Below are 24,270 nucleotides of genomic sequence, written 5' to 3' on the forward strand. Positions count from 1 at the left end.
TCTCATGATTTGGTAACATTCCCTGGCCCCACAGATCGCCAGATTTATCCATTTGTGGTGCATCCTAATATGAAAAGGCTAGGTGTTCAGGTTTTTATAGATTGTCCTAATGTTAATAAGGCGTTCCAAAGAAAGCTGAAAAGCAAGAAAACACGAACTTGAGGGTAATCCAGAGAGTTCTGTGCTTTTGGACTTCTGGACATGTGGCTTACCTACAGTGTATGGTGACTGACAGGTTGTTCAGTTTCTGAGAGTTGTATATAATCTGTTTAAAAACGTTGCTTCCCGCCACTTCTGGAATCCCTAAGAGTCATAGCTACTGAATAGTTTATTTCTTCATGAAGGGCATTCCATGTTTATTTCCAGAAACGTTATTTGATGCTGTCCATGAGAAGAGACATTTGACACGTCTCACTGCCTGCTTATGCCATTGCCCATGAATTCCAAAATTTAGCAGAGATCATGTCAGCAAAGGAAATCCTCAAAGAATTTGATGGGGATCATGTTCGAATCTGTCAGTTCTGTATGATGATCATTGAGGTTGAGAGTGGACATGAAAATGTGAAGAAATTTATCAAGGGTGCTTGCAGTCTCTTCCATAGCAATTCTAGCCTCAAAGGATATTTGCTGATAACTCCATTCTGGTCAAAAAATTGACTAAAGTCACTCTGATAGCCGTTTGTATCATTCATGATTTGATCAAGGTTGCAGGTGGTGTTGGATGCTTAACTATTAAAAAGCAATTAATACACTGCTTCCAAACTGCACTTGGTAGGCACAATGAAACCAAAGCAGAGAAAAGTACAATTTAAAAGTTCTCAATAGAAAATGAAAGAAAGAAGAAAGTGAATAGAGGTAAGCTAAGAGTGCTACAAAGTATGAAAACAAAACTCATGGAAAGTGCTGAGATGTGACCACCTACCAAAAGCCTGAATATAGGCCCCAACAGTGGATGCATACTTTTGTTGATCCATTTTGCCTTCCACAATGACAAATCACCCAGATAATGCCATGAAAACATTCTGCAGACAATAACACTCACTCCTCTGGCCTGGACCCTTACAATAATTGTGGCAAGGTGTTTGCTTTCACATGTTTCATGCCAACAGACATCCATCTGATGGAGCATAAAACTTAATTCATCTAAAAAGGCCATCTGTTGCCACTCAATAGACATCCAGTTGCTATACTGACATGCAAATTCCAGTCTTTGTAGCCAGTGAACAGCAGTCAGCGTAGGTGCATGAAATAGGCGTCTGCTGTGGAGGCCCATACACAGCAACGTTTGCTGAACCGTCATTGAGAATTCCCTGTTGGTAGCCCTTGGTTCATCTGGGCAGTCAGTTGCTCAACAGTTGTACATCTGTTCGCCTGTACACTTTTCTGCAGCTGTCCTTGACCCCCGCCATCTATGGGCCATGGTGCACCAATGTTGCCTCAATGCCAGTTTTGGATAGAGCCATTTTGTGAAACACAGTATACTTTAACTAAGGCTGCATGTGAACAGTTTACAAACTAAGCCGTATTGGAAATGATTCCACCCATGGTCTGAGAGCCAATGATCATACTAAGAAAAAATAAAAGATTCAAATATTTAAAGAAAAAAAAAAAGAAAAAAAACACAAATAGTGACAAAAAAAAAGAAACGCACCCTCGAATGACCACAACCTTTTGGACGTCAGAAGAATCGCTCCTTTTCTGCATTACGACCGAGACTGAACTGTTTCTGCATCCCCCAACATGCTTTATATACCCTCAATTGCTAGTGCTGCCACCTGCCATCTGTGAGTGGTTATTGCACATTGATGTCGGATGAAGGCAATGTTCACATTAATGTGACTGGACTGTGTAATTTTCGTTATTTTTTTTTTCTCCAAATTACATTTGTCACTTAATTCTAGTGCCAGATCCTGGTACGTGGTTGAAATAAACCACGTTAATTTTAATATTTTTTCTTTTAACTCCATGTATAGGCCTCATTATGTTCCTATATATTGATAAAACTTGTAGATTTTGTCATAAAATCAATCGAAATTGGTTAGGTTCTAAGCACAATGTGACCCTGGAAACAAAAGGCCTGAAAACACGTTTTTTTATTTTATTTTTTAGGGAGTCTTGGACACTATGATGCTCGACAGCTTTTTCTCTGTGCAAAAATCACGAAGTCTTTGTCCTCCTCAGTTTATAGTTCCTAATCCATTCCTTTTTGTCACTTAAATTTGTTGTATGACTCCTACCACATCATTCATGTCACCCTAAATAATAACATTCTCCACGTCTTCTTTAAGTTGTTCATACATTTCTTATATTTTGTTGTCGCCATGTCCAGATGGTAACATATCTCCTGGGATGACAACTAAATATACTGGTCCTGCTTTCAGTTTAATTAGAATTATCCTGTCACTATACTGCAAGTAGCTTTTGACTCTTCTTCCCCTTTCCTTGGACAATACAACAGCAACACCAGTTACTTTGTTTTGATCATCTAAGTATATTACATGGAAACTGCCACTCAAGAAATCCTCTTCATGTTCCCATTTAATTTTTTATTTCCTAATATATCTATTTGTAGCTTTCTCATGTCCCATTTTATGTTCTTGAGGCTACCACAAATTTTCAATGGTATTACATTCCTTGTTGCCACATTTATGTATATTTTCTTTGCTTTAATTTTATTCTTGTTTTGCTTACTATTATTAACCCCTCCCCTCCCCTCACCTCTCCTCTCCTGGATATCTGAGTGAGGGACTATTTCACCACTGGAAAATATAGTCCCTGGAGGGTGAATCATAGATGTAAATGGTGTGTTGCAGTGAGTTGATTTATATGGTAGCTTTTCCTTGCTTTCCACATATCACAGTAAGACAGTATGATGGTTACTGTCTTCACCTGTCTGTGTTTACTCTATTGCTGTACTGACTTTGTCTTCACTTATAATTCGTAGTGCAAGTGCTGCTGTCCACTTGTAGGCTAGTTTATTTAAGGTCCACTTTGAGTATTTCAATTCCTCATTACTGCCCATGTCTGGGAGCCTTTCCTCAATCAGCCTACTGGGGCGCCACCAGATGGAAGTGAAAACTAGCTAAAGTCTAAAAGAGTAATTTACTTATCAATTATTTAAATTACATTAAGTAATGGTAGTAATTGTAGGACCAACTGGATTTTGGTCTTTGGAGCAAGTATTTAAATATGAGATTCTTATTTTGCAGCTGATTCATATGTTCTTATCTTCTAGTAGCTTGAATAAGTGGTTTGACATTGCTGTCTCTATCAACACAGAGCAATCACACTGGCATTTGTTGTATTTTAAAATATGTACTGCCACCTACAGATGGCGTTGGATGAAGGAGGGAAACACTTTATCAAATCCCTTGTTACTATTAGAGATTAGTGGTTCAGACTACTACTGCAAAGGTTTATTTTTATTTACACGTCAAGTTCCGTAGGACCAAATTGAGGAGCAAATCTCAAAGGCCGAACCCAAAAAAAAGTCAGTCCATAAGTTTAAGTAAAACAATCAACAATATAACATAAGAATCAGCTTAAGTTTTCAAGAAACTCCTCAACAGAATAGAAGGAGTGACCCGATGAGGAAACTCTTCAGTTTCAATTTAAAAGTGCGTGGATTACTGCTAAGATTTTTGAATTCTTGTGGTAGCTTATTGAAAATGGATGCAGCAGTATACTGCACACCTTTCTGCATAAGAGCTAAGGAAGGCCGATGCAGGTTGGATTTCTGCCGAGTATTAACTGAGTGAAAGCTGCTTATGAGAGAGAGAGAGAGAGAGAGAGAGAGAGAGAGAGAGAGAGAGAGAGCAATGTCAAAATACCCAGACTAGTGAGAAGGGGTTGACAAGAGGTTTGTCAACTTACATCACTTATTGCACGAACCACCCATTACCGAGCCAAAAATATCCAGAATGAGAAGAGTTACCCCAAAAGATAGTACCATATGACATAAGCGAATGAAAATAAGCAAAGTAGACTAATTTCTGTGTCGAACGATCACTTACTTCAGATACTGTTCAAATAGTAGAAATGGCACCCTCCATTTGACCGTACCACACTCAGACCCACATCACAGCCATGTTCAACACTGTGAAGAATGACCTTTTGCTATCTGTTGTTGAAGTAAGAGGTGAACCAATTGTGAGCTACTCCCTATATTTGGCAATTGTCCAACTTCTGGAGCAATCTTCTGTGATCAACACAATCAAACGCCTTAGTTAAATCAAAAAAATATGCCTAGCATTCAAAACCTTTTGTTTAACCAAACCAGTACCACGCAGGGAAAAGAGAATATAGCATTTTCAGTTGCTAAAAGATTTCTAATGCCGAACTGTACATTTGATGGCAAATTATGTGATATAAAATGATCAATTATCCCTATGTACACAGCCTTTTCAATAACTTCAGCAAACACTGATGGCATAGAAATAGGTCTAAAATTGTCTACATTATCTCTTTCTTCCTTTTTATAAAGCGGCTTTACCACTGAGTACTTTAATTGTTCAGGAAACTGACCTTTCCTAAAGGAAAAATGACAAATATGGCTAAGTACAGGGATAACATGTGCAGCACAGTACTTTAATATTCTGCTAGGCACTCCATCATATCCATGAGAGTCCTTAGTCTTCAGTGATTTAATTATTAACTCAATCTACCGCTTGACTGTGTCACAGAGTAGTATTTCAGGCATCGCTCTCAGAAAGGCATTTGCCAAGAGTTATATGACTCCCTGCAGAAACTAAATTTTTATTTACTTCATCAGCAATGCTTAGAAAATGATTGTTAAATACTGTACATATATCCGATTTATCACTAACAGAAATATTTTTACTGTGAACTGACTTTAAATCGTCAACCATGTGCTGCTGACTGGACACTTCCTTCACAACTGACCATATGGTTTTAATTTTATCCTCCCTGATCACCAGATCTCACTCTGTGTGACTTCTTTCTGTGGAGACACATTAAAGATCTGGTGTATGTACCACCTCTATACCACGTGATGTAGCAGAGCTCCAGGAGAAAATACAGGAAGCGACTGCCACAGTCAACAATGCCATGCTGGGATGGCTATGGCAAGTATTCGATTTCCGTATAGATGTTTGCCATTTCACTCATGGTTCGCATTTCAAATATTTGTAAAAATGCTTTGAGTTTCTCTTTAAAATGCAATATGTATGACATCTGTACAATGTTTAGTTCTTCTACAATAAATAATTGGAAGTGTTACCAGACTTTATGCACACCTTTTATTTGTGATCTATGTTATCGGCATCCTGCCATTCTTGTTCCTTGACGAGGTTTGAAAAACTCTCTATTGCCGTTGGATTAGCTTTCCTGCATAGTTTGTAATTATGTGTGACATTTGTTTGAGTACAAAAGCCTTTTAGTGTTAAAATTTGTGCATAATTGTCTGAAAGGCTATTCACCCTTTACTGACAGAATGCCCATCTAGTAATGAAGAATGAATAAAAATATTGTGTATGGCTGTGCTACTGTTCCCCTGCACCCTAGTTGGAAAAAACTCAATCTGCATCAGATCATATGAATTCAGGAGACCTACCATCCTTTTTCTTGCTCAATCATATTCAAAATTAATATTGAAGTCCCCACATATAACTAATTTCTGTCACTTCCTATAAAGTGAATCAAGAATCTTTTCTAGCTTGAGCAGAAATGCTCTGATGTCAGAGTTAGGGTACTTATAAACAACAACAATTAAAGTTCAGTTTCACTAAATTCAACTGCCCCTGCACAATGTTCACATATCTGTTCAGTGCAATGCCGTGATACATCTATGGACTCAAACGGAATACTGTTTCTTACATACATGGTCACTCCCCCACTCCGCAAGGAACCCTTTGAAAAACAGCCAGCTAATCTGTATCCTGGTAAAGGAGGCCTCTGAATTGTCTAATTATTTAGGTTGTACTCTGATGTACTAATAACTTTAAGAGTCAATATCTATAAGCAGTTCAATAACTTTATCTCTAATACATCTTATATTTTGAAAAAATATGCTAATTCTTTCTCTACTTGGAAACATGACGTCCTCTGAATGTGATTCCTTAGTTACAGGGACTTCCTTTAAACAGGTATACCTATCACCTGACTTTAATCTAAAAACGGTGCAGCTCTAACACCAACTTCTGCAGGAATTTTTCCTTGAGTGATCCCACCACCACCCACTACACTGTCACCTATAAGCTTTGCCAGCATCCCATTCCCATACATATTGAGATGCAGGCCATGCCTAGTGAAACTCGATCTACTGATAGACTCAACTGGCATCATTGCAATGTGACCCATGCCCTGTGCCATTAGTGCCTTCTCCAGCCCTATGTTAACACGCCTACGCTGAAACAGTTGCACGAAATGCACATTGGTGCCAGCAGTTTGAATAGCCATCTTTTCAGGTCACCACCTACATCATTTTCCAGTCCCTATCAAGACTAACTAAAAGTCTACATTACCTAAGTCCAGTTACATAGCGATCTCGAAATTCTCTCTCTACTAAGAAAGCAACAACTTTTGTTAATACTACTAAACCACAGCTAATACCAAAAGCAACAAAACTTCACAAAATTTATTAATTACAACCAAAAATTCAAATGGCCACTGGAACACTCAATTAAGTTAAAACAGTGAATGAAAATTTTACAGAAATATTTCACTAGAAACAATAAGAAACATCAGCTGAAAACAACCACATAAAATATACTAAATGACTTCTATGCACAGAAAACTCCAAAAACCACAATGAGTGAATGTTTCCAAAAGTTTATTAAATCATTATTTTGCCCCAAACAGCATGAAACACCATTGAAAACTATTAAATTTAATAACTGTATAACAATGCACAAGCAACTTTGTCAATACATAGCTTTATAATCACTACCAAATTCTGGGGTGTCACTTCTTTTCATAACAGGACATTTTAGGTTGTCATTTTAGGTTGCAAAGTTGCTTGTGCACCATTATACAGTTATTAAATTTAGCACAGTGGTACATCAAAGAATTTTTATGCCCCATTTTGCTGCCCTCGATGGCTGGCCATCCTGGGCATATATTTCAGAAAGATAATTCCCGCCTGCACATGGCGAGAGTTTCTACTGCTTGTCTTCTTGCTTGCAAACCCTACTTTTGCTAGCTAGGTCACTGGATCTCTCACCAATTGAGAACATTTGAAGCAGTACGGGCAGGGCCCTCCAACCAGCTAGGGCTTTTGACTATCTAACATGTCAGTTGGACAGAACTTGGTACACTATCCCTCAGCAGGATATCCAACAACTCTGCCAATCAGTGCCAAGCTGAATAACTGCTCGCATAAGGGCCATAGTCTACCAACGAGCTACTTACTTGCTCAGTTTGTGAATTTCGAATTTTTCTGAAACAGTAATCGTTTGTCTGTGTATTTACATCACATCTACTGATTTCTGTCTCGTTAGGATAATTTCTTTGTCATGCTTTTTTTCTTTTTTTAAATGCTTGTTTATAACTCTTAGATATAATTCAAATTTTTGTTTTTGTATTTTCAGGTGTTGAATTAATAAGTGATACTGAGTTGTCAGAAGAAATTATTTCACCCCCTTCAGTACATCAATCAAAAACCCAGTTGCAGGCGTTTGTCATAGGAAGACTAGAACAATCCTGGGATGAGGATAATAGTAAAACTTCATTTTCTGAAAACTTGACAAAGAATTGCAACATTACTGAAAGCTCTGTAATGGGCAGCAGGAATACTTCATTAGGAACTGTAAATGTTTCCACTGAAACCAAGATTGCAAATGGAAGTATGGATACAAATGTGGGTGGCACGCTGTGTGATAAGAAACTAATCTCAACTGGCAGTTCAACTGGAGAAAACAAAGTGTCTGTGGTTACATCTGAGAGTGTGACTGTTGATGTACATTCAACCAACACCCTTCAGCCAGTTGTTTCTGAAAGTGAGTATCATATTGATAGTAGTATCAACTCTGATAGCATATTTCAGCCAGGAGTTTCACCTTGAATAGTTTTCGAAGTAACTACACTCCCTTCATGGGTATGCTGTGTTGTCTTTAGCTTTTGACAACATGGAGGTCAACATTGGTCATTGTCTTAACATATACTGCAAAACTACTAGAATTGCTGGTTTTTAGGCACTTTTTATATCCACTCCACTGGAATAATAGCTGAACCTCGAGAAATTACATCTCAAAACTTAGTATACCATTCCTGACACTTTTTGTTGTCAGGCGTTTAGTGCTCCTCTCATATTTTGTCGTTGGTGTGTATTTTTATTTGGCAGTTCGTGCTATCCTTGTTATTGCTAGATATGTGCAACTTTTATCTGATTTAGTAAATGTCTGGAAATAGTTTAAAATAGGTACTGTTTGTCAGTTTTAGTAGAACATTTAAACAACATTAAAAATGGCAACTTAAGACAGTGGTAAATGGGTAGATAATTGTGTCTGTTCCAAGAATTATGTGACGTCCTTGGTTTCCTCTTGTATTTTCAGGCTTTGGCCACTCCAGTGTCGTCAATCGCAATATAGTATTGTAGTGACCTAGTCAGCCTGAAATTCAGAACAACCACTTGCTTTATCATCTGAAACTCACTCAACAGTTTAATAAGTTACTTAAGTCAAGAACAGGTGTTAATTCAGTGAAAATGTTATGATGACAATTAGCTTAATGCTGTTAAATCTAATTATGTAACAGTAAGTTTGATTACCTTGTTTCCTTTCAGGTAAATGATCTTAGAAGTGGTGTTCCTGATTCCAGCTAGAAGTTACTGTTACATAGGTTTGCTGTTGCCTTTACCTTCTTGTGGAATGGTGGGGAAGGGGTGGAGGGTGGGGGGGAGAGGGAAGGGGGTGGGGGGTGGGGGAGAGAGAGAGAGAGAGAGAGAGAGAGAGAGAGAGAGAGAGAGAGAGAGAGAGAGCGGGGGGGGGGGGGGGGCGAGAGCCAGCCTTTCTTACGGTAATTTTAAAATGAATTGTCATTTTCTGTTTGTCTTAATAGTTCAGTACTGTATAAGTTTAAAAAAACCATAGCACACCATTTATAAAATGTTAAATCCCATTGATGGAGTTCTTTCATTGCTTCTTACATGAGGATGTGTGGGTCTTTTTCTTGTGGGTAATCCTTTTCTCTTTTTTACCAATAATTATATGAAGTATTGTATAAAGACTATAGGAATGGGAAAGCATTGTATGTGCAAAACAAAAGGTGAAATGTAAAATTCACTCTTCAAATATGCCTTCACAAAAGAACATTTTCTTTATTGAATAGCTGCACCACTGCAAAATTGAGTCATACGGTACTAAATACTAGTGTTCCTGCAAAGTAGCTTAAATTGCAAAAGCCCAATAATGCACCAGTGCCTGATGAGTACCAATCAAATTCTCTACAGAATATGAGAATGAATTGGTGTCACTCTTGGCCATAATTAACTGCAGATCCCTTGAGCAGAGACATGTCCACAAAACTACTGACGTACAGGATCTGTCCCAGAACTTTCAAGTCAGGGCTGTACCACAGCCAAGGCTGGTGAGATACTTGTGCATGAGGAGGGTAGTGTGGCTCATTGTGCTGTGATACAGAATTAATTTGTTTATGATGGTAGATAACGAAATAGACGACAGAGGGACAGAGAAACAATTAAAATCGCTCAAAAGAGGAAAGGCCGCTGGACCTGATGGGATACCAGTTCGATTTTACACAGAGTACGCGTAGGAACTTTCCCCCCTTCTTGCAGCGGTGTACCGTAGGTCTCTAGAAGAGTGTAGCGTTCCAAAGGATTGGAAAAGGGCACAGGTCATCCCCGTTTCCAAGAAGGGACGTCGAACAGATGTGCAGAACTACAGACCTATATCTCTAACGTCGATCAGTTGTAGAATTTTGGAACACGTATTATGTTAGAGTATAATGACTTTTCTGGAGACTAGAAATCTACTCTGTAGGAATCAGCATGGGTTTCGAAAAAGACGGTCGTGTGAAACCCAGCTCGCGCTATTTGTCCACGAGACTCAGAGGGCCATAGACACGGGTTCACAGGTAGATGCCGTGTTTCTTGACTTCCGCAAGGCGTTCGATACAGTTCCCCACAGTCATTTAATGAACAAAGTAAGAGCATATGGACTATCAGACCAATTGTGTGATTGGATTGAGGAGTTCCTAGATAACAGAACGCAGCATGTCATTCTCAATGGAGAGAAGTCTTCCGAAGTAAGAGTGATTTCAGGTGTGCCGCAGGGAGTGTCATAGGACCGTTGCTATTCACAATATACATAAATGACCTTGTGGATGACATCGGAAGTTCACTGAGGCTTTTTGCAGATGATGCTGTGGTGTATCGAGAGGTTGTAACAATGGAAAATTGTACTGAAATGCAGGAGGATCTGCAGCAAATTGATGCATGGTGCAGGGAATGGCAATTGAATCGCAATGTAGACAAGTGTAATGTGCTGCGAATACATAGAAAGATAGATCCCTTACCATTTAGCTACAAAATAGCAGGTCAGCAACTGGAAGCAGTTAATTCCATAAATTATCTGGGAGTACGCATTAGGAGTGATTTAAAATGGAATGATCATATAAGTTGATCGTCGGTAAAGCAGATGCCAGACTGAGATTCATTGGAAGAATCCTAAGGAAATGCAATCCGAAAACAAGGAAGTAGGTTACAGTACACTTGTTTGCCCACTACTTGAATACTGCTCAGCAGTGTGGGATCCGTACCAGATAGGGTCGATAGAAGAGATAGAGAAGATCCAACGGAGAACAGCGTGCTTCGTTACAGGATCATTTAGTAATCGCGAAAGCGTTACGGAGATGATAGATAAACTCCAGTAGAAGACTCTGCAGGAGAGACGCTCAGTAGCTCGGTACGGGCTTTTGTTAAAGTTTCGAGAACATACCTTCACCAAAGAGTCAAGCAGTATATTGTTCCCTCCTACGTATATCTTGCGAAGGACCATGAGGATAAAATCAGAGAGATTAGAGCCCACACAGAAGCATACCGACAATCCTTCTATCCACGAACAATACGAGACTGGAATAGAAGGGCGAACCGATAGAGGTACTCAAGGTACCCTCCGCCACACACCGTCAGGTGGCTTGCGGAGTATGGATGTAGATGTAGAATATTTTTTTAAGAGATTCATTGCTTTAAACATACAAAACCTTAAAAATCTTCAAAGTACATTTCTTCCGCATCTACACTTTGCTGCTGTAGCGTCACTCAGTCTGTACAGGTTTCCTGGATGCCAAGGCATCATGGGAGCCACCTTAAGGCAGCACATTGAACCCTCATTTTACCCCCTCCAATGATCTATGATGGTGTCCTTTCAAGCTTCTTTTTATTCTCGGAAACAAAAAGAAGTCCATTGATGTCAAGTCAGGGCTGTACTACAGCCAAGGCTGGTCAGATACTCATGCATGAGGAGGGTAGTGTGGCTCATTGTGCCGCGATACAGAATTAATTTGTTTATGATGTCTTTTCTAATGTGTTTCAATCCATCCCACTAGTAAGCAAGGACTTGAGTGTAAAATTGGTCATTAACTGTTTGTCTTTGAGACACAATCCACAGTGCATTAGACCTTTTGGTATCAGAAAAGACAATGAACATTGCCTTAACCTTGGATTTTCTCATGCGGGCTTTCTTTGGACGAGGTGAATTCTTTTGTGTGCTGCTCACTGCTTTATCTTTTTGTTTCTGGTTCATACTGTAAAATCTTTTTACTTTTGCCTGTCACTGTCCAAAAAGTTAAGATCATTTTCATGGCATTCCAAGAACTCACTATACTTCAGCGCATGACTTTCTTTCTGTTCATCAGTCATCTCTTTCAGGACCATTCTTGCACACACTTTTTTCATCCGAAATTTGTCTCAGAAAATGAATTAGATTTCAGCATATCACAATCCTCTGCTATCATTCTTGAACTTAAGCATCAGTTCCCATTCAAATGTTTCTCACTTTCCATACATTTTCCTGCATTTGGGACATTGATGGGCACTTGTTGTCATTTATGTTTTCTTTTCTGTCCCACGTCTTGTGCTACACATAAACTCTTGGCTGGGGCACCAGTCCCTCCTCTAAGAAATCTCACAAGGGAGATTCCCTATCACACCCCACTCGATTTAGTGATAAGATGGCCCAGTGTATAGCCCGTTAAAATCTGAACACAGATCAGGCATTGGAACGGGAAGGAGGTGAACTGAACAGTGAAAAAAAGAAACAAAATGGAAACAGTGAACAGTCCAAGCTCAAGATGTGCAACATTGAGAACATTGGAAGAAGCATGGCGTCGTGGTTATGTGGTCGTAGTGTTGAACTGCAAGGTGGGAGAACCACGTTCAGATCTCTCTCTTCCCCTTTTTCTTGTCCTTCTCCTCTTGTGGTCTTAGAAACTGTCATACTATATGTCGGTTATAGAATATGAGTCATGTAGTAAGAATATATTACCTTCGCAAGTAAATGTGATGAATAGTGAGAAGAGGCAAGAGGCCATATAGACCTCTTATCGAAATGAAAACAATAAGTAAATGGATGTGAACTGTGTTACAACAAAGGAATTCATGAGTCAAAACTTGCAAATAGGAACGCAAGAGTCGTAACGTGTGGTACTTGTGTGGAAGTACTAGACAGTACGTATGTCTGGAGGTCTCTTCCTTACACCTCGCTGTTGTAAATGGACATTACACCGCTACAAACACACTAATTTGAATACAGTGGACAGACATGTCAGTGGTTGTATGGACAGTTCATAATACTGTGAGAAAAAGGAAAAGGGAGTGGGGGGGGGGGCGAGGTGGGGCATGAGGGAGATTTGAACACATATCTCCCACTTTGCCATCAATACCGGGACCACATTGAGCACGAGGCCTTGGCTATTCGACTTCACTTGACGTTTGGATGTTTGCACATCATGAGCTTGTTCTGTTCACTGTTTCTGGTTTTCTTCTTTCACAGTTCAGTACACCTTTCTCCTGTTTTCATGTTTCAACTTTGTTCAGTTTTTTGATGGGCTATCCACTCGGCCATCTTACCACCAAATCTGAGAGCAGTGTGATGGGAAGTTTCCCTTGTCAGAACCAGATTTTTTAAGTTAAATGTAAAATTTAATTGCGAATCATTTGCTCCATTAACTGTTGTATTTTGAATCTTGACACGTCACCAAAACACACTACTCGTGAAACGCGATTAGAACTTATGTCAGCACCCGTAAGTGATCAAGCCAGCTCACATTCATTAGCCAAGGCCCCTCGCCATCATTCCCATCAAAAACAGCATTTCTATTGCTCTTATGCTTCACTGGAGAACTATATTCTTGAAACTTTATGGGTACACTCTCTTTGTAGCAGCATCCTACTATGTATCAAGTTCAGACATTATGTCCTAACTGTAACAAATAAACTCCTACTTTGAAATTGGCATAGGTTTGCAGGTTGATTTTATGTTTATAGACTTTTGAGTCAATACTACAGTGATTAATTCTAAAGAAATTTTATTCGTTTCGCATATTTAACTAGTTTTGTGAAAGGATAGAAAATTTTCTGACACGTAGGACCCAGCATATTACCCTGCATGGATATTTCAGACAGAGTAACATCTTGTGTGTCCCAGGGAAATGTGATGTAACTGTTGTAAAATGGTGAAGCAGTCTCACATTTTGATGATACCCCTCCTGAGGTCATTCAGTGCGTGAGGAACATTTCAGTGACAACACACTGCAAGAAGTGGCATTGTATCAGCAGGTACCTCAGGTCATTACATTTCTTTTGTTTCCTGCCTCCTAGATGAAGGTGTTACAGGTTTTAACAGTGTGCATGGGCATTATCATCTTGAGAAACAAACCATTTTAGGGATGTTTGTCTATTGGGTTGACCAATAGATTGAAAGATTCTATCTTAGGTATTGCACAGCCTTCAAGTTAGCTTTTTCCTGGTATTGGTAATCTATTCTACAGTGGACACCAAGTTCTATTGCAAGTATTCTCATGCTCACTTCCTATGCATACTGTGGTGGTGTTGGATTTTTTTTTTTTTTTTTTGGGGGGGGGGGGGGGGTAGCTGTACAGTTGTTGTTCATAATGGATGTTCAGAGGCTAAATTGACCATGTAGAGATGGTTGGTGTACTAACTGTGTAACAGAGCCCTTCCAGTCGCCTCCAAAAAAATGCAGTGTGCACTTATATTGCATTCTTTTTGGTATATCTGCAAGCTGTAATTTTTAGGTAGAGGCCGCCAGCTGATGGCATTGGCTGTGGGCAATAACTACATGGAAAGTCTTAAATATTTTGCACCTCATGATAACAGTTGACTGTTTGGCTTGCAACTTCTTGTGCTGGCTACCCCTCTTGTTGTAAAGTGACAGTTGCCCACACTTTGAGATTGAAATGACCCTTTGAAGCCTGTTGACAGACTGAACAATGTACACAAGCTGTATTGCTGAGTTCACGATCAGAAATGAGTGCAATCTAATGAAATGAGCATGTGAGGGTGGTGCAAAACCATGCCTCCCCCCCCCCCCCCCCCACTCCCTCCCACTTTTTTTTTTACATAGCAGACAGTATTTGTTGCAATCACAGGCTTTTGTCATATGTTGTAGATATCAGTGCAGAAATTATATCAAAATGAATTGCAGTAATATTAGGTCTCAGTGAAATAGTAAACTGATGAAAAAACTGGCAACTATCTCTTACATTTGAGAAATGTTATTAATGGGACCTTCATAAAAGTGTAGTATCTTAGACTACAGGATTAGAAGTCCCATCTAAAGTCATTCATGTGATACAAGAACAGCAAAACCTCTATATAACATTTTTAAGGAACCACAAATTCTGAACATTCTATGGAGGAAAACGCTGTTAAGAGGAAGACTCCCAAAAGATGATGATAAAAGTCAAGTCACATTTTCCTGAAGAAATACTACAGAAAAAACTCAGTAAATAGTAAAAATAAATAAAATAAAAAATTTTGCCGCTAACATTTGCATTAATAATGAACTTGTAAAATACAACTTCAGTCAAATTTTCACATAAATCTTTGAATTGGAACAACTTTACCATCACATACCTAGGATTTTTTGAAGTAGTCAAAACATATTTGCTACCTATTTCTTATGGATTGTATCAGAACCATTTCTTGCTCCAAATGAGAAAGTTGTGCTGTAGTTTTCCTATAATTTATGGGCCATCATAAACCTTCTGAATGTTTAAACTCCTTCAGCTGATTTTGTATATGAGGGAACCAGTCTTCAGTTCCAAACATGTACTTTTGGGGTGCACCTCAGGTGCATCGTGTAATAGGGGCACAGTGTTACACACACTGTACAGATATTCACTATTTGTTCATGTGAAAACGCACAAAATTTCACCAACAAGACAAACGACAAGCACAATGTGCGTCACATCTCATGTGACTTGGACACCCTCACTGACATGTGACTCAGGCTGAGCACAGCCTTTCAAATCCTGTGCAGATCCACAGAACAGAAAATGAGGCATCTACACCAGTGGCTTAAACAGTAAGAGGGAAATAATTGGCTACATTTCAAATGGTTCAAAAGGCTCTGAGCACTATGGGACTCAACAGCTTAGGTCATAAGTCCCCTAGAACTTAGAAACTACTTCAACCTAACTAACCTAAGGACATCACACACACCCATGCCCGAGGCAGGATTCGAACCTGCGACCGTAGCAGTCCCGCGGTTCCGGACTGCAGCGCCAGAACCGCTAGACCACCGCGGCCGGCTGGCTACATTTCAAAAAATATTAATGTTACATGGAGGAAATCATTGTGGAGAGGAAATGTGCTGAAGAGGAAACTTTAGCATTGTGCATATGGGCTTTTGTTAGAGACCGTAAAAGATGGACCTAACATAGGGGAAATATTATTTGGAGGAGCATTGACATATTTGGTAGTAAAATGCATAGAGATACAAAGTGAAATGACCACATCGGCAAATGGCTGGCTATGTCTGATTGGTAGGATGCTAGGAAACTGCAGTTTGTTTACGAAAGAGATCACGTACAAAACACTTTCCGGTCATTCCACGTCAAATCATCCAGAAATTTTAGAAAATGACACCATCGTCACGCAAATCCTTGAAATTTTGGGTAGTGTAGGGTTACCTAGATATATTCACATTTCCAAATTGTAAATGTTGCAGGTCAATTACTTTATCACTTATGATAAATAAAGTATATCTGAAAACAAAGATGATGTTACTTACCAAACGAAAGCGCTGGCAGGTTGATAGATACACAAACAAACACAAATATATACACAAAATTCAAGCTTTCACAACCAACGGTTGCTTCATCAGGAAAGAGGGAAGGAGAGGGAGAGACGAAAGGATGTGGGTTTTAAGGGAGAGGGTAAGGAGTCATCCAATCCCGGGAGCGGAAAGACTTACCTTAGGGGGGAAAAAAGGACAGGTACACACACACACACACACACACACACACACACACACACACACACACACACACACACACACACAGTGTCACAAGCAGACATTGTATGTGTATGTGCGGATGGATATGTGTGTGTGTGTGTGTGTGTGTGCGCGCGCGCGCGAGTGTATACCTGTCCTTTTTTTCCCCCTAAGGTAAGTCTTTCCGCTCCCGGGATTGGAATGACTCCTTACCCTCTCCCTTAAAACCCGCATCCTTTCGTCTTTCCCTCTCCTTCCCTCTTTCCTGATGAAGCAACCATTGGTTGCGAAAGCTTGAATTTTGTGTGTATGTTTGTGTTTGTTTGTGTGTCTATCAACCTGCCAGCGCTTTTGTTGGTAAGTAACATCGTCTTTGTTTTTAGATATGTTTTTAGATATATTTTTTCCCACGTGGAATGTTTCCCTCTATTATATTCGTATGATAAATAACGTTGTATAGATGCAGGAATTTAGGCTTTCGTAGACGAGCTCCTTTATAGTTTAAAAATTCAATAGTTCTTACAGTTTTTGCAGTGGAAGATTGATCTTTTTTTAGTCAGAGAAGAAGGTTTATATTTTTATAGTCGTGGTTTTTGTAGTGGAAATCCATCATCTACATCTCAGAAACAATTGTAAATAATTTGTTTTAAACAAAATTCATACATGGACATTATAATTTTTTTAAAGTATTGCCCCCTCACAGATACCTTTGAAAAATTTACAATATCCTGTTATGTCACACAAAAAGGATCAGTTTGTAGAAATACTGGTAAGTGTGGAAAACAACGTTATTGTAAAAGAAATATTGAAATTGCTAATTCATGACTACCATGTCACCACTAAATTGCTGAAGTTGGCTACACTCGATTTCACTAGCAACAAATCATATCTGATAACACTGTTTTATTGCACTACATGTATTGCATCATCCAGTTTCTTTGTTCTGAGTCGTGTGTTCACTGAGCCAGTTCCGCTCTTGTACGGAGTTGTACAGAGAGTCATTTATTGGTCAAAAATTCAATTGTTGCAGTTTTTAACTATTCTTTCTGAAACAAAAGTAAGTCCCCTAATGTTACAATAATAATGTGAAATACTTTTGTAATGAAACAATGGGATAGAATGACTTTTCATTATTTATAACTTTTTATGTTGCACCAATCATCTTTTGAATTCTTTACGACAAATATTGGTTTTATGACTGAAGCAGTATGGAAAGTAAAAGTAGTCAGTGTTTTTCTTGGACAGTGTCTGCAAGATATATGAGATGATGCCCTGACTTGTGTGAATGAACTGACCAGTACAGAACAAGAACTTTTATTATGGAGCCGGCCGCGGTGGTCTAGCGGTTCTAGGCGTTCAGTCCGGATCCGCGCGACTGCTACGGTCGCAGGTTCGAATCTGCCTCGGGCATGGATGTGTGTGATGTCCTTAGGTTAGTTAGGTTTAAGTAGTTCTAAGTTCTAGGGGGACTGATGACCACAGATGTTAAGTCCCATAGTGCTCAGAGCCATTTTTTTTTATTATGGAGAAGCAACAGTGATTTAAGTGTTTTGTGTGTGTGTGTGTGTGTGTGTGTGTGTGTGTGTGTGTGTGTGTGTGTGTGTGAAACACAAAGACAGCCACATGGGCAGATTCTCTCTACATAAGAAAATTTGCTGTGAGCCCTTAAAGTTCCATAAATGATCTGTTTCATCTGGATTGCATGAAATTAGTCTAAAAAAGGCAAAGACCTTCAAAATGAGAGGCTTTAGCATAATTTCTGGGGAGGAAATATGTCCCACCTGTATCAAACTTATTAATGAAAAACAAGCACAATAATGTGAAGGTGAAGACTCCAGAAAAATCTGTGCTCAGTACTAGCTTAAATAGTTTAGGAGTATCTCCTGCAAAGCTGCATTCAGTTGCTCAGCATAGTCTGTATGCAGCAACCAAACGAAAATTGGAATTAGCAGCTGGGGCTCTGAAAACTAAAATTTCACATACATATCAAGTTGAGCAGCCTGCTGATGCAAGCACTATCCATGGCAGTGATTTAACGGAACTGGAAGAAAAGGCAAAACATCACGATGAACTCGTGGACAAAGTCAAACAGAAAATTGAATATGTAAACAATTGTGAAAAAATTCAGATACTTCCTCTTGTGGTGCCAACTTGGTCTCGACAGAAAGTCAGTTCCATATTTCAGGTGTCTGAATATTTGGTATGACAATCAAGAGCTTCTTTTAATGTAGAAGGGTATTTTATCGATGGCTGAGCCGAAAAGAGGGAAGAAATTGCCACACGATACAGTGCAAAAAATACAGAGTTTTTATTTGGATAATGAAAACACAAGAATTATGCCTGGGAAAAAGACAAAGTGAGCACAAGCAAAAATGCCTATGAACACAAGTGTCTTGTTTTACGTAATTAACTGAACTGTATTCTCTCTATAAAAAAAGTATCCTGAAGACCTCACTCCGCCCCCACGTCACTCCGCCCCCACCTCACTCCGCCCCCACCTCACTCCGCCCCCACCTCACTCCGCCCCCACCTCACTCCGCCCCCCACCTCACTCCGCCCCCACCTCACTCCGCCCCCACCTCACTCCGCCCCCACCTCACTCCGCCCCCACCTCACTCCGCCCCCACCTCACTCCGCCCCCACCTCACTCCGCCCCCACCTCACTCCGCCCCCACCTCACTCCGCCCCCACCTCACTCCGCCCCCACCTCACTCCGCCCCCACCTCACTCCGCCCCCACCTCACTCCGCCCCCACCTCACTCCGCCCCCACCTCACTCGCCCCCACCTCACTCGCCCCCACCTCACTCGCCCCCACCTCACTCGCCCCCACCTCACTCGCCCCCACCTCACTCGCCCCCACCTCACTCGCCCCCACCTCACTCGCCCCCACCTCACTCGCCCCCACCTCACTCGCCCCCACCTCACTCGCCCCCACCTCACTCGCCCCCACCTCACTCGCCCCCACCTCACTCGCCCCCACCTCACTCGCCCCCACCTCACTCGCCCCCACCTCACTCGCCCCCACCTCACTCGCCCCCACCTCACTCGCCCCCACCTCACTCGCCCCCACCTCACTCGCCCCCACCTCACTCGCCCCCACCTCACTCGCCCCCACCTCACTCGCCCCCACCTCACTCGCCCCCACCTCACTCGCCCCCACCTCACTCGCCCCCACCTCACTCGCCCCCACCTCACTCGCCCCCACCTCACTCGCCCCCACCTCACTCGCCCCCACCTCACTCGCCCCCACCTCACTCGCCCCCACCTCACTCGCCCCCACCTCACTCGCCCCCACCTCACTCGCCCCCACCTCACTCGCCCCCACCTCACTCGCCCCCACCTCACTCGCCCCCACCTCACTCGCCCCCACCTCACTCGCCCCCACCTCACTCGCCCCCACCTCACTCGCCCCCACCTCACTCGCCCCCACCTCACTCGCCCCCACCTCACTCGCCCCCACCTCACTCGCCCCCACCTCACTCGCCCCCCACCTCACTCGCCCCCCCACCTCACTCGCCCCCCCACCTCACTCGCCCCCCCACCTCACTCGCCCCCCCACCTCACTCGCCCCCCCACCTCACTCGCCCCCCCACCTCACTCGCCCCCCCACCTCACTCGCCCCCCCCACCTCACTCGCCCCCCCACCTCACTCGCCCCCCCACCTCACTCGCCCCCCCACCTCACTCGCCCCCCCACCTCACTCGCCCCCCCCACCTCACTCGCCCCCCCCACCTCACTCGCCCCCCCCACCTCACTCGCCCCCCCCACCTCACTCGCCCCCCCACCTCACTCGCCCCCCCACCTCACTCGCCCCCCCACCTCACTCGCCCCCCCACCTCACTCGCCCCCCCACCTCACTCGCCCCCCCACCTCACTCGCCCCCCCACCTCACTCGCCCCCCCACCTCACTCGCCCCCCCACCTCACTCGCCCCCCCACCTCACTCGCCCCCCCACCTCACTCGCCCCCCCACCTCACTCGCCCCCCCACCTCACTCGCCCCCCCACCTCACTCGCCCCCCCACCTCACTCGCCCCCCCACCTCACTCGCCCCCCCACCTCACTCGCCCCCCCCACCTCACTCGCCCCCCCACCTCACTCGCCCCCCCACCTCACTCGCCCCCCCACCTCACTCGCCCCCCCACCTCACTCGCCCCCCCACCTCACTCGCCCCCCCACCTCACTCGCCCCCCCACCTCACTCGCCCCCCCACCTCACTCGCCCCCCCACCTCACTCGCCCCCCCACCTCACTCGCCCCCCCCACCTCACTCGCCCCCCCACCTCACTCGCCCCCCCACCTCACTCGCCCCCCCACCTCACTCGCCCCCCCACCTCACTCGCCCCCCCCACCTCACTCGCCCCCCCACCTCACTCGCCCCCCCACCTCACTCGCCCCCCCACCTCACTCGCCCCCCCACCTCACTCGCCCCCCCACCTCACTCGCCCCCCCACCTCACTCGCCCCCCCACCTCACTCGCCCCCCCACCTCACTCGCCCCCCCACCTCACTCGCCCCCCCACCTCACTCGCCCCCCCACCTCACTCGCCCCCCCACCTCACTCGCCCCCCCACCTCACTCGCCCCCCCCACCTCACTCGCCCCCCCACCTCACTCGCCCCCCCACCTCACTCGCCCCCCCACCTCACTCGCCCCCCCACCTCACTCGCCCCCCCACCTCACTCGCCCCCCCACCTCACTCGCCCCCCCCACCTCACTCGCCCCCCCACCTCACTCGCCCCCCCACCTCACTCGCCCCCCCACCTCACTCGCCCCCCCACCTCACTCGCCCCCCCACCTCACTCGCCCCCCCACCTCACTCGCCCCCCCACCTCACTCGCCCCCCCACCTCACTCGCCCCCCCACCTCACTCGCCCCCCCACCTCACTCGCCCCCCCACCTCACTCGCCCCCCCACCTCACTCGCCCCCCCACCTCACTCGCCCCCCCACCTCACTCGCCCCCCCACCTCACTCGCCCCCCCACCTCACTCGCCCCCCCACCTCACTCGCCCCCCCCACCTCACTCGCCCCCCCCACCTCACTCGCCCCCCCACCTCACTCGCCCCCCCACCTCACTCGGCCCCCCCACCTCACTCGGCCCCCCCACCTCACTCGGCCCCCCCACCTCACTCGGCCCCCCCACCTCACTCGGCCCCCCACCTCACTCGGCCCCCCACCTCACTCGGCCCCCCACCTCACTCGGCCCCCCACCTCACTCGGCCCCCCACCTCACTCGGCCCCCCACCTCACTCGGCCCCCCACCTCACTCGGCCCCCCACCTCACCTCACCTCTCTCCGCCCGCTCGCCCGCCCCTCCACCTCTCTCCGCTTCTCGCCCCACCCCACCTCCATTTGGGTGGTTGACAGTACACAATTGCATCTAGCCATCCTGATTTAGGTTTTCTGGATTTCCCTAAATTAAACTGCTTCTGGCAAATTCAAGGATGGTTCCCTTGAAAAGACATGGACTATTTTCTGCCTTAGTCTGATGGGACCGATGACTTAACTGTTTGGTCAATTTCCCCAAACCAACCCACCAGTCTTCCCCCTCCCCCCCTCCTCCCTCCCAGCTGTCCTTTCCCCTCTCCCCCCTCCTGTATTCTCGTTTCTTATCTTGATCTTCATTTCTCCCCTTCCCCATTAGTTATAGGGGGTCTTATAATTATACATGTACACTGTTCAGCCAAAACATTATGACCACGTGCTTAATAGCTTGTTTGTCCAATTAAATCCATAACTTATTCTGCATGTCAGGGATTCGACAGTATGTTAGTAGGTTTGTGGAGGTATGTGGCATTAGATGTCTTTGCGCAGGCCATGTAATTCGCTTAAATAATGGACTGCTGTTGCGTATTTGGTGATAACGCCCAGTAGCAACCCAGGTGGGTTCCATATGAATTGCATCAGATGAATTTGCTCACCAAGACATCAACATGAGTTCACTGTAATGCTCCTCAAACCATTGTAGCACAGTTCTGACTCCAAGACACAGACAGTTACGGTGCTGGAAGATGAGATTGCTGTCGGGGAAGATATCCAGCATGAAGCAATGCAGGTGATTGGCAGCTGTCAGTGTGTCTTCAATTACTAACACAGGTCTCATGCAAGTGGGGAAGAAAGTCTCCCATAGCATAATACTGCTGTGTTCAGCCTGCTTCTGTGGCATGCTGCACATGTTGAGTCACCGTTCACCTTGACGGCGGTGTTCGTGGAGACGACCATTGACCTAGTGTGACAAAGATGTGATTCACCCAAAGAGCTGACACATTTCCATTGATAGACTGTCAAATCCCAATCGTCCCAAGCCCACTACAATCATAATTGATAATGTCTCTGGGTCAACATGATAACAAGTAGTGTTGGTCTGCTGCACATCTCAATCATATGATGAATGGTGTGCTCTGAAACACTTCTGTGTGCGCCAGCATTGTGGTCTTTAGCAGGGTTGCTACTTTATTGAGCAGACAAGCCTCCAAACCCCATGTTCTGGGAAGAGTCGTGGATGTCCAATCATTTGGTGTGTAGTGGTAGTTTCGCTGCCCTCCTACCTCTTTCAATAGATGCTCACAACTATAATACGTGAACAGCTTTGCTGTTTTTGAGATACTCATTCACAGGTTCTGCGTAATAATAATCTGCTCTTTCTCAAATTCGCTTATCTCAGTGGACTTCCCCATTTACAGCCCGTATCTATGGTGACAACCCTCCATGTCTGCCCCACTTACATACTTTTGTTACCATGTCACATGCTTGCAACGCTGCCAGGTGGCATCCGATGTCATGGTAGGCAGTGGTCATAATGTTTTGGCTTATCAGTGTGTACAAATTATTTGCCAGAATTGTAAGAAACAATATGGGTAACCACTAATCGAACCCTAAATCTTCGTTCATACCATGATACCACTGAGGAATAACAGCAACAGGGCAGGAATGTTTCAAAATCTATTCACTGTGTTGAAGTAAGAAAACAAGATATTTAAGGAAGTATCATTCTACATTCAGAAAGATCTGGGGGCAATTGTAGGAGCTGTAAAATCCATAGAATGCCAGCACAATGCAACAGTGCTGTGTATGAGTCATATTTCACCAGTTAATCAAGCCATTTAGTAGTAAGAACCTATGTTTTAACTAAATTACTGCAAAAAACACAAGACCCTTAACTTCAGCAAAGTCATCATATTTTGCCGTGAAATGGAAATGAATGTTAAACAGATGTGGAAGGAATAACTCTAGATTAGGGTAAAGAGGGAAAAAAACCTGCCATTGATGTAATAACAAAACATAGATGTTTATTGTAACATTCAAAGGCAGTATTTATTGGTTTGATATTGAGGCCTGCCTGAAGCTATGACAGTATTAATCAATGCATATGCTGCCTGATGCGCTGCTTCTCTTCAGAAGGCAGACAAGTCACATAATGCTGCTTCAAAACTGTCACCTCAAAATGCTGGGAAAATTGTAGCTGAAACGAAGAACTCTAAAGGAGTTGGTTAAAACTTAAGACTTTACAGCGTTTGAGATCTCATAGGGTGAAAAGTCTCTTATAGGTGTCAAAATGAATCTTAAAGAACCACACACTACCTTCACTAATCATTGTGGCATAATTGCTTGCTTCATTGCTTCTGGAAGGAAACAGTTACGACAAAAAAAAAATAAATAAATAAATAAATAAATAAATAAATAAATAAAAAATAATAAAAAAATACCAGATCATTAATGTGGCCCCCATATTACAGTGGAACATAGGAAGATTCTCAACATGTGTAGAGGAACTGTGTTTACGAGCTCTTCCGTATCTGCTTACCAAAGACTATTTCAGTACAAAATAAAAAAACCT

At 43.7% G+C, this 24,270-nt stretch overlaps 1 protein-coding gene across 3 annotated transcripts in view; it reads left to right on the top strand.

Annotated features, from left to right (window-relative positions):
• LOC126184521 (uncharacterized) overlaps nucleotides 1-24,270 on the top strand; it is a 245,265-nt gene that overhangs the window by 134,557 nt on the left and 86,438 nt on the right. For all 3 annotated transcript variants that reach the window (XM_049926920.1, XM_049926918.1, XM_049926921.1), the window contains one exon: nucleotides 7,548-7,955. In XM_049926920.1, coding sequence (XP_049782877.1) covers nucleotides 7,548-7,955 — 408 coding nt within the window. The remainder of the gene's footprint in view (nucleotides 1-7,547; nucleotides 7,956-24,270) is intronic.

The sequence above is a fragment of the Schistocerca cancellata genome, chromosome 4 (assembly GCF_023864275.1).
Source record: "Schistocerca cancellata isolate TAMUIC-IGC-003103 chromosome 4, iqSchCanc2.1, whole genome shotgun sequence".
NCBI lineage: Eukaryota > Metazoa > Arthropoda > Insecta > Orthoptera > Acrididae > Schistocerca > Schistocerca cancellata.